The 11,600-nt window shown below is 36.5% G+C and overlaps 1 protein-coding gene across 1 annotated transcript in view; it reads left to right on the top strand.

Moving 5' to 3' along the window:
• The window catches only part of BUB1B (BUB1 mitotic checkpoint serine/threonine kinase B), a 100,731-nt gene extending 90,386 nt beyond the window's left edge, over positions 1 to 10,345 (top strand). Inside the window, 7 exon segments of the mRNA XM_042780894.1 lie at positions 158 to 164; positions 650 to 842; positions 3,646 to 3,795; positions 4,798 to 4,940; positions 7,448 to 7,619; positions 8,421 to 8,527; positions 10,114 to 10,345. Coding sequence (XP_042636828.1) covers positions 158 to 164; positions 650 to 842; positions 3,646 to 3,795; positions 4,798 to 4,940; positions 7,448 to 7,619; positions 8,421 to 8,527; positions 10,114 to 10,345 — 1,004 coding nt within the window.
• The last annotated feature ends 1,255 nt before the right edge of the window (positions 10,346 to 11,600 follow it).

Below are 11,600 nucleotides of genomic sequence, written 5' to 3'. Positions count from 1 at the left end.
ATACATTATTTTAATATATATAAATCATGAAAATTTACTCTGACAATGAACAAGAGTTGAATGATGGCATTTTGTCAGTTGAAGTAATAACTTCACTTGTGGAAACTTATAAATCATCTGGATTGTCCCTGGGAATGGGGATGGCATTTCTAGTCAGAAAATTAGTGAGAGTTGTGTGTCTAGTACTTTTCCTTTTTTCTTCATATATTTTGCTGTAACATCTCACTGCTTCCTGAATCTGCCTACTAACTTTATCAAAGTGATCAACATTGGGTCCATGTATTTAAGCAACGGAGGCCCTTGATTTAGTTCAGAAAGCTAAATCTATACTGCAGTGTTTTGAACAGTAAATAAATTTGAACATTTGTGAGTGAACATGTGAGAATGATATCAGCAAATTATGTGCTGAAACACAGTATGTGGTACATTTAGTTAACGATAAGATGGACCGAAAAAAAGAAGATCATAAAGTGCAGCTCATCATAAATTGAGTATGTCATATGTCAGGGACTACCTGTATAGAAGTTGACATATTGATAAGTTCATTGTTCCAGTAATAATAGGAATTATATATGTGTTCCCTTCTTTCACTGTTTAACAAATGATTTTGGAAAGTATTCTAGGTGCTACTAACTTGCAAAAATAACAGTACCTCTAGCCCTTAAACAAGAAGGTAAAGGCTAGGAGTGTATAAATCTTCACAGTGATTTTTAAATGGAGTCAATCAAATCTTCTCAACAGGTAATGAAGATTATTGCATTAAACAAGAATACCTAATATGTGAAGATTACAAATTATTCTGGGTGGCACCAAGGAACTCTGCAGAGTTAACCATAATAAAGGTGGGACCCATTTTTTTGTCATTTCAACTACTTTCTAAATAGTGTAGATTTAAGCTGTAACTTATAGCTCATGACAACTGATTTTTTTTTTTTTTTTTTTTAAAGCAGTGTCTCTGGCTCTAGGGTACCTTCAGATCCTTTTAATAGTCTCTAAGCTTCCTTAGGGAGCTCTGGTGGTGTAGTGCCTAAGGCATTTGACTGCTAACCAGAAGGTTGGCAGTTCAAACCCACTAGCCACTCCTCGGAAGGAAGATCGGGCAATCTCCTTCCGTAGAGATACCTCCTTGGAAACCCAAGGAAGGGTCTCTGTGAGTCAGAGATGATGATGAGCTGTCAAGAGATGGCCATCACTATAGACCAGGATCAGATATCAAAAAGGCTAATGTATAAATACCTCAATTCATTCAAACATATTAAGTATTTATCAATTTTATCTTTTTGAGGAAATGTCTCCTGGAATTTTCTGGTCTGCTCCAATCTGGACAAATGATAGTCTAGGCTTGACATGCACAATGTCACTATGAAATTTCCTCTCACCATTATCCTGGGGATTTGCTTTAACCTCTTATATTAGATGCACAGTTTCCTGGATCCCATTTTTCCTTCTCCCTTGGTTTAATCCCTTATATTTTGAGGAAACATACCCTTTAGTAGGAGCTCTGGTAGCATAGTGCCTAAGGCACTTGACTGCTAACCAGAAGGCTGGTGGTTCAAACCCACCAACCATTCCTCGGAAGGAAGGTTGGGCAATCCTACTTCTGTAGTGATACTGCCTCAGAAACCCAAGGAGGGGTCGCTATGAGTTGGGGCCAACTCGACGGCAAATAACAACAACAACAACCCTTTAGTAGCTTTCTGAGAGAAGATATATGTAATATAAATTTTTTAAAGACCTTGCATGTCAGAAAATTCCTTATATATTTTTCACCTGTTTGATAGTTTGGCTGGAACTAGAATTCTAGATTCAAAGGGGTTTTTTTTTCTTGGAATTTGGAGATGAACTCCATTGTCTTTTAGTTTCTGGCAATTCTTTTGGGTCTTTTGCCATTCTCATACTTGAACCTTTGTGTGAAACTATTTTTCCTTCTCTCTGTGTCCTTGTAGGATCTTATCTTTGTCCCCAATATTTTGAAATTTCACAACTACATAACTTGAATAGGTCGTTGACCACTTCAATCTGGAAATTCCTTTAGTTTCGGGAGATTTTCTTCCAAGAAAAGTTTTTTCTTCCCTTTAACTTTTTCTTTTCTCTCATTCTAGAATTCCTTTTATTAGGGTATAGGGTCTCCTGGACAGATGCTCTAAAATTTTTATCTTTTTCCCTTTATTTTCCAGCTCTTTTTATTTTTGCTGTATATTCTAGAATTTTTTTCTCAACTTTATTTTCAGTTTTTTTACTGTTTCTTATTTCTCTCATCGTGTATTTAATTTGCAAGTGCTTTTTCCCATTCTCAGAATGTTCTTTATAGCATTCTGTTATTCATTTCAGAGATGGAATATTTTTATCTCCCTGAGGATATTAATGATGCTTTAAAAATAATTTCTTCCTGAATTGTCTATTTTCTCCTAGTTGCTTTTGTCTGTTTTGATCTGTATTTCGTATTAGAGGCTTTCTATGAGTTCTTGGCTGTCTATTCATATTTAAATGTGGGACACTAGAAAGCTAATTAAAAATTCTGTGTAAATGGGTGGGCCTTGATAGCTGAGGACCTCACTGTAGGATGATCTTACTTGGACATTTTGTTGGAGCTCCCACTGTCTACCTCCTGCAGTCTTTAGTCAGAAGACTTCTAATTTTCTGCTTGGAGATAAGAGCCTGGCTGCTAGTTTCCTAAAAGTTGAGTGGGGAAATTAGTCTAGGGAGGAGGTATGTGTTGTGGGAGATGCATTTTAATGTTTGATATAAAAATTTTCTCTTGTTTTCCATATAGTTATTACATCTCAGTGGTGCCTAGTTACTTCTAGTCCAGAGCCCCTCCTTTTTAACCTCTCTAGGGAATAAATTTCTGGAATGGGAGAGAAGTAGTTGCTGGGCAGGGCTACATAGAGCAGGAGAGAGAATCTGAAGTCTAACTTCCTCTTCAGCGGTGCTCAACTGCTCCTTTTTAGATCTGCCCTCACCCTTACTCCCAGAAGTAATTGGTGCTGCCGATTATACACTATCGAGAAATGATCTTATAATTAAATTTGGGTTCCTCAGCTTTCTCCATTGCTAGAATCAGCTTCCCTTGGGTCTTCTAAGTGGATTATTATCTCTTGTTATTCTGTTTCCAGCTTCCAGAATTTTGTTACTGTTGTATCCTCTTCTTTATTATAGATATATGTATCTTTTAAAATATCCCTTTACTGTTACATTTCTGTCCAAGTATCAGAAGGGCTGGAAGAAATGTGTTGTCAGTCTTACAAACATAAGCATAGATTCTAATTACTCTTACTTTTTTTCATTTTTATTGTGATTTGAGTGAAAGTTTACAGAGAAAATTCATTTTCAATACAGCATTTCATACATATTTTGTTTCATGACATTGACTGCAATTCCCTGCAATGTAACAATTCTCTTCCTATTTCTTCCCTGTAGTTACCTCTTCCCTGTGTCCTTTCCTCCCCTGCCCTCCCACCACCACCCTCCCTCTCCCCGAGCTGGTGCAAACACTGCCCTTCTGTTCTCCCACAATTGATTGATCACTCCAAGGAGTTAATCTACCTGATACAAATGTTCACCCCATATATGCCTATCTGTTGTTCGGCTGAAAGCCACAGGAGTGACTAATTATTCTTATTTTTAAAATATAATGTCTTACAGGTATCTTCTCAACCTATCCCATGGGACTTTTATATCAACCTCAAGTTAAAGGAACGTTTAAATGAGGAGTATGATCATTTGTGTAGCTGTTATCTATACCAAGATGGCTGTATTCTTTGGCACCAATATATAAACTGCTTCACTCTTCAGGTTAGCAATGATACTAAAAGCTTACAATTTAAAGTCCTCAGATAGAGAGATTGTGCTCCATTTAGCAAAGGAATTGACTAGAAAATTTCTGTTGATCTTCTAGAAGTAGACCAGTTAAGTTGTAAATTAAAAGCTTTGATCCTTTACTTTTGCCAAGTGATTTTGACCAAAAGTCTTTTGGGGTTTGTTTGTTTACTTTTTGTTATTTTATTTATTTATTTTTTTAACATTTACAAAAGTAGCAAGGATTGTGCAGTGGACTCTCATGAACCAGTCACCTAACTATGAAGATCATCATCACCTCATGCCACTCTTGCTTTATATATGCTACTTCTACTGGGGGAGCTCTGGTAGCATAGTGCACAAGGCATTTGACTGCTAACCAGAAGGCTGGCGGTTCAAACCCACCAGCCACTCCTCGGAAGGAAGATGGGGCAATCTACTTCTGTAGTGATACTGCCTGGGAAACCCAAGGAGTGGTCACTATGAGTTGGGGCCGACTTGACAGCACATAACAACAACAACTTCTACTGGATTATTTTTTAAATCAAAAACACAATTTTATTCCTTGATATGTTCTTAAAAAGTTTTTGCTGCCAATTTTGATAGTGATGTGAATTCTATAAAATGGTTAAAATGAGTGTGTAGCATATCTGTATGGACCAGGACCCATCCTTGTTCTCTTCATCCACTATCATTAAATCCTTGCAATATTATGGGGGAATCATAGTGTTGCTAAAACTAGAACATAGACCTTGTGTACAAGGAGCCTGTGTTCTAGAAGAGAACAGCAAGGGAGAATGAAAAGCAGCAGTCAAGGTGTTGCATATAATACAGAATAGATACAGAAATTTTTGTTTTGTTTTCTTTACTTTTTCATATGGAACATACATACTAGAGTGTATATAGTTTACATGAACAATTTTTAAAATTACAATAAAACATATACTAGTGTGCCTACCTTCCAACTTAAGAAATAGTTTTCTCTCCTTCTATTTCCAGGATCTTCTCCAACACAGTGAATTTATTACCCATGAAATAACAGTGTTGATTGTTTATGACCTTTTAACAATCGTGGCGAAGTTACACAAAGCAGAAATAGTCCATGGTGACTTGAGTCCAAGGAGTCTGATTCTTAGAAACAGGTTGGTCCTTTCCATTCTCTTATAATTCTGTCAGCTTTTTCCAAAAACATGAATAGTTGCCATTTTATTGTGCTTTTTGATAAATGCTATATTGATGATACATGAAGAGAATATTTGCTACCTAATAATCAATACTGATTGGGAATAGTTTAAAAGGGTTCAGAGGGAAAAACAGATTGAGGAAACATGTTGATTCAGATAAAAGAATCACTTTTAGTATTGGGATGATTCCTGTCAAGAAGAGATAAAAATTTCTTTAAAGATATAAAATAGATTGTCTAGTCCTTTGAGTGGGGCCAGTGAAGATCTAGCAAGGATGCTGGCAAAACCGAGGCAATGTTAAATTTCATAGACTAAAGCTTGGGATAGACCAGATTGAGGTGATTGCCAGGAGAAGTTAGTAAAACCAGGGTGCCAAACTATGCAAAGAGAAGGGGCTTAATGTCCAATTAAACCCATTTTGGCTATCAGTTTCAAGAGGTGCACAGAGCAAGAAATAAGAAATGAAGCCAAAGTATTAAGAACTGAGAAAATACTTACAAAACAAAAGGTGTATGAACTACTGAATGGAAAACTAATTTGCTCTGTAAACTTCGACCCAAATCAGATTTAAAAGAAAGAAAACAGAACTGAGAAAATATAGAAAATGTTGAAGAATATACAAGGCAAAGGTGGGCCAAGATTTTGGTTTTGTGAAAAGGACTAGCAGACCAGCACACCTTTTTTGTGATCACTGGTCTCATGGCATTTGAGTAAAGGAGCTTGGTTTAAAGATGCTTTATGTTCTTTATGTTGCTCTTGACTATTTAGTCTGTAAGAGGAGAGAGAACTTAGATTCTGAGTTATAGTTGAATTTAAGAGAACCTTCAATGTATTTCTGCATTTATAGCCAAAATAGATTATTCTACCTTTTTCTCTTGGGTAGCAGAGTCCTAATGGTTTCCCCAGGCATAATGTAGCAGCATCTTTCATCCTGGGCATTTATAGGTATTTTGGATGAACCAATACTTTGTATAGGTCTCTTCCAAGCATTGCAGGGTAGATTGGATACCACCTCCCTTCCCCTGTCCATTAAATGTAAGTAACATTCTCCAAGCCATTGCGACCACCAAAAATCTCATATGTTTCCAAATGTGAGAACTTCTGGTATAGTTTTTCTTTTCATAGCACAGAGTTCAGAAGGTAACGGTAGAGTTCTCAAATTGTAAGCAAAGGAATTTTCTATTCCTTTTTAGGATTGGGGGTTTGCCTTCTGTTCACATACCCTCTGAGCTGCCAGCGGACTCTAGGAAAGCACAGGAACATTGTCTTTTACTTTGCCATGACTTACTAAACTTGATGGGAAATTTCATTTAGATTCACAAAAAATTAAAAGCCTTTTAGAATTATGTAATTCAATTTCTACATATAATTTCTTAAGAAATTGAGAACCAAAAAAGTGGTATGTCTTGCCCATGGTAATAGTGAATTAGTGGCCAATTAGAGGGCTAGGAGATTTTCCAAGGTTTTATTATTATTACTATTATTATTAATAATCTAAGAAACAATTTTCCTAACTCTCCCAAGTTTTAAAAATATTTGGAAATCATAATTTTATGGTGGCCAAAAAAAAAAAAATTGAATCTTGTGCCAAGGAAAATGGGAGCAATTGTCAATTTTAAAATACATCATTGTGTCTATAGAGGTTTGTGATTGAATTAGTCAAAGTCTGTATTTAGGAATATAGGTTTTGCCACCAATATAAATCAATGATTTTGAGAAAACTAGTTAAGAAAAGTAGAAAAAGGAACATGTGAATGTTCTCCCAGCTGAATAGCTAATAGCTAATAAAGAGTAGCTTTATTGCATGGATAAACCCAAGAAAAACATAATTAATTGGTAGTGAATTAGTATCATAAAGCATATTTTTCTTAAGAAATAAAAGTTGTATTACAGATAATTGAAGAGTAAGATAGAATATGGTGTTAGTAGAAACAGGTTAATTTTACAGTGTAAGTGGTACTTTACCAAAAAGCCTTGTATTATTTTCAGTTAACTTTTGAAAAGGCTTTAAATGGCACTTGGCAAATCTAATCTATAATAGTAAATAGGAAAGGCTGTGACACTTAAAACTTCATATTCCCCAACATAATTCTCATCAATGTATATAAATCATTGTTATTATATGTGCCAGTATGTGTTGTACAGGGCAGAGTCTTGCATTCTACTCCAGTTCTTTCTTTGTATAATCTTGGAACTTGATAGATGTTGTGTGGTGGCTGTGTGCTGTGGTTTGGATATACTTGGTGTCACCATACTAATCTTGACATTACCATGTATATGGGTGGGCACTGCCACTGCTTTTACAGGTGCATTTTCATAACAAACCACTGGAGGGAGCTATTGGCATAGCTAAGACACACCTGCAGTACCTTTTTTTTTTTTTTAAAAAAAAAAAAAAAGACCAGCTATGCAGCTTCTTTTCATGGCCTATTTTTATTATCTCTTTCTCTTAAATCTGGGCTCAGAATCCACGATCCCTATGATTTTAATAAGAAGAATCAGGCTTTGAAGATAGTGGACTTTTCCTACAGTGTTGACCTTAGGGTACAGCTAGATGTGTGTACCCTCAGCGGCTTTCGGACTGTACAGATCCTGGAAGGACAAAAGATCCTGGCCAACTGTTCTTCTCCCTACCAGGTAAGTGTAAAACAAGCCTGGGTAAATAGGGAGAGGATTTTGTAAGGTCTTTCTTACTATCTAAGCTGTGAAAGCTAGTGTTTACCGGTATTGTCTCGCCTGGTATAGATGACCTAGTTTTCACATATCACCAAGTCAAGCAAAATGTACCATTTTTATGTCACAATACTGAAGAATATACACATACATGTGCAAACAGATGATTAACTCAGTAACCTAAGTGTCAGGGCCATTTCTACCACTTGCCATCCATGTGACCTTTTACAAGTGGTTTTCTGTGATCTTCTATATAAAATAATGATAACAATCTCTGTTTTGTGTACATTTAAATGTTTGAGAGGATTAAATGAAATATTTAAAAAGAGCCTTAGGACAAATGTGAAGTGTTTTGTATAGTGGCATTATATGCAAAAATCCCTTCTGACTCAGCTCTGGACATTTGCTGATTGATCATGTACCGTGTACCTGAACTAGTCATGTGGACCACATTTTGATCACAGCTGGATCACATTTGGATCACAACTGGAGTCCATGCAAATTCAGTAGATCTATAAATTTGCATTTGGCGATCTAGATATTTTTGTCATCCTTTGTTCTTGAAGATAATTCCTAGAGTTGTCTCCATTGATTACTTCTTGGGGAGCTTCTCCCTTTACTGTAAGGGTAAGAAACAGTCCTCTAAAATGTACATCATAAAATAAACTTAGTTAAGCACTATATCTTCTTGACTTTCTACATAAATAGGCTGCCATAATAACAGCAAAGAATTATTTTAGCTGATGGTGCTTTTTGTGATTTCAGGTAGACCTGTTTGGTATAGCAGATTTAGCACATTTACTATTGTTCAAGGAACACCTACAGGTCTTCTGGGATGGGTCCCTCTGGAAACTTAGCCAAAATATTTCTGAGTAAGTATCAGTGACTTCAGGGTCTTTGCCTATTCAGATAATCTCTCTTTTTCCTGGGCGGTTCCTCTGCTTTGGCAGAGCAATGCCATTATTTCAATAGCATGATTTCCATCATTTCAACCAGTTTTTGTTGAAGTATTAATGGGACATCTAGTTCAGAGGAAAAGAATTGCCAGTTAAAAGTAAGAAACTATACAAACTTCAGGACATCATCATGGACATTGATGTATGACACAGACTTCAACTTAGTATAGCATGGAAGCCTCTCAGCTTAGACGTGTTAGTGCAAACATTTTGTGAGAATGATTTTCTAACCAAATGGTGTTAATCTAGAGCCCTTTTTAGTAGCTTTTGTTAACAAAAGCTAATAAGCATCTCGTAAAGGAAGTTAAATTTTTTAATTATACACTGATTTTAGGCTATTATTTATTTAATGAATGTGCAAAACCAAATCAGAGAACTGAATCTCCTTGGTGAAGAAGTAAATGATCTTTTAATAAGAACTGCTTGATCTCAGAATCTTAGTACTCCCTCAAGCCTACTAATAAAACTTGTTAAATAGCCATGTTCCCCCTTTAGCTTATCATAGCTAATATTACCTTCCTATACATAAGCTTATAAGAGCTCTTGCGGTGTGGTGCCTAAGGCATTTGACTGCTAACCAGAAGGCTGGTGGTTCAAACCCACCAGCCACTCCTTGTAAGGAAGGTTGGGCAATGTACTTCCGTAGTGATACCGCCTCGGAAACCCAAGGAGGGGTCACTGTGAGTTGGATCCGACTCAGAGGCAGTGCCTGCCTGCCTACTTGCCCGAATACATAAGCTTACCAATGTATCACTTACTTGATACAGTCTTTGGTTTTTTTTAGTGGGGGGAGATCAGTGTTGAAGATTTAATATATCCTTCTCTTCTGTTTTCCTCATCCCCACAATTTGGCCAGCCTTATTTGTCCCTTTTGTTACTTTAAAAATAGACTTAAAATGTAATGTAAGACACATATGATCGATTCAGGTGTCTCCAGTTGGCTGTGGTCCTGGGCAGGTCCAGATAACACAAGTAGAAATAGATGGAGTCAGTTGGGATTTCCTAACAGTCCTACCTTCTATAATAATAGATGTTTCTCTGATCAAAAAAATAAACAAAGGTATGTCCATTTAAGTGGTAGTTACTTCAGTCAAGCTTAAGATTCTCAGAGGATTGTGAAGACAGTAAATCACTGGTGGAGCAGTGGGGGAGAGGGTTTCAATGGCCTGTATTCTAGCAAGATTAGAGGAGAGGGGACAGAGTTCAGTTTTCTTCTGTTTGTGGAAGAAAAGAGCTACATCTAATAAGCACACAGGAAATACATAGATTCAGATGAGAGACTAACTTTCCCTTTACATGCCTTGTGTTAAGACTTTTCCCACTGTGGTCATCTTTTTTGTACTTCCTCCCTGGGCTTCCAAAGGATTACTTAAGTGATACCTAATACCAGAGTTCTAGTTATTATATAAATCATCTCGAGGCATAAGTGTATCACCAAGTTAAACACAAAGAACTCTTTCATATGCCTAATTTTAATGGAAATGGTTTTATATTGTTTTTAGGCTAAAAGATGGTGAATTGTGGAATAAATTCTTTGTGCGGATTCTGAATGCCAGTGATGAATCCTCAGTGTCTGTTCTAAGGGAACTTTCAGCAGAAATGAATGAGGTGTTTGATACCACATTCCAAAGTCACCTGAACAAAGCCTTATGGAAGGTAGGGAAGTTAATCAGTCCTGGGGCTTTGCTCTTCCAGCAAGATAGGCAGTCAAGTCTCTCACAGGTTCCTGCCTAAAACAAGTGACCGTATTATGGAACATTAGATCTGCATTTGCTATAGTTTAATTTAGAACACATTTAGATACACTGCCAACACTTTTCTGCTTTTGAGTAGAGGTGTGTTTCTAAGTTAATGGCATTTTTTTTTTTTTTTAACACAGCAGTATACCTACTCTTGGTCTGGTCTAACTTTAACAAAGGACTGTTTTATTTTCAGTGGACTCCACACAAATGGGTACCTTTTCATTTAACACATTTGTCTCCATTTTTCCCTGTACTTTTCCCTCTTGTAATTTGTGGTATGTACCCATATTGTCACCATGTATTTTGTAAATAATAAAATAATTCTTGTTAAATTTGTGCTTTTACATTTCATCTACTTTTTTGTAAATTAAGATAATAAATGGAAGTGAAGGAATAGTGCAGAGAAGGTGTTTTACCTTAGAAATTTATATGTCCTAGGCTTGGAAGTGTTATGATAGAATCATAGTGAGAGAATAGCTAACCATTCCTCCAGACCTTCCAGTAAGAGGTCTAGATTAAAAAGTAGGTAAAATGGTTTACACAAGGCCACATTTTCTTAAGTTTCGAGTGGCAAATTGTTCATGTGGCTCATATTTTAAAGTTTTCACTTTTATCCACCAAGCCCCTTGTTCTATTTATATAATCTAGTGGTGCTGCTGGTACTGGGTCTCTTCGTTAGGAATGTGACTATTAGGAAGGAAATGAAAAGGTTTTGAATGGATTCAGCAGCCTGTCTGTTACATGCAGAGTAGATTGGTGCGGACAAGGGTCAGTGAAGAAATAGAAGAGGGTTTTGTTGTTTGGAAGACTTGAGGAGGCAGAGAGTTAGAATAAAGGAATAACTTTGAAGCATGGAATAATTTGGGAGAGTATAGGTCTAGATAAAATAAATATTGGACACCAAATATTGGAAGTATGAATTATACCTGGTCTCTCAGAGAAAAGGAAGAAAATTGGTAGAAAAAGGCAATGAACAGTTCATGGTACAATAGTCTAACATGCTTCCATGCTGGTGCCTGGTTTTTGTTTTTTGTTTTTTGGGGGTGGCATAGTACCTAAGGCATATGACTGCTAACCAGAAGGCTGGTAGTTCAAACCCACCAGCCACTCCTCAGAAGTATACTTCTGTAGAGATACCACCTTGAAAACCCAAGGATGGGTTGACTGACTTGACGGCAGTGAGTTTGGTTGTTTTTGGTTCTAGTTGTCAATGTTACTGCTCTAAGATTTCTGGAGAGCAAAAAATC

This window comes from Orycteropus afer, unplaced genomic scaffold, assembly GCF_000298275.1.
Source record: "Orycteropus afer afer isolate SDZICR_OR568_19922 unplaced genomic scaffold, OryAfe1.0 scaffold00068, whole genome shotgun sequence".
In the NCBI taxonomy this organism is placed as follows: domain Eukaryota; kingdom Metazoa; phylum Chordata; class Mammalia; order Tubulidentata; family Orycteropodidae; genus Orycteropus; species Orycteropus afer.
The sequence above is the reverse complement of the archived record's forward strand: the minus strand, read 5'-3'. Positions and strand labels throughout refer to the sequence as shown.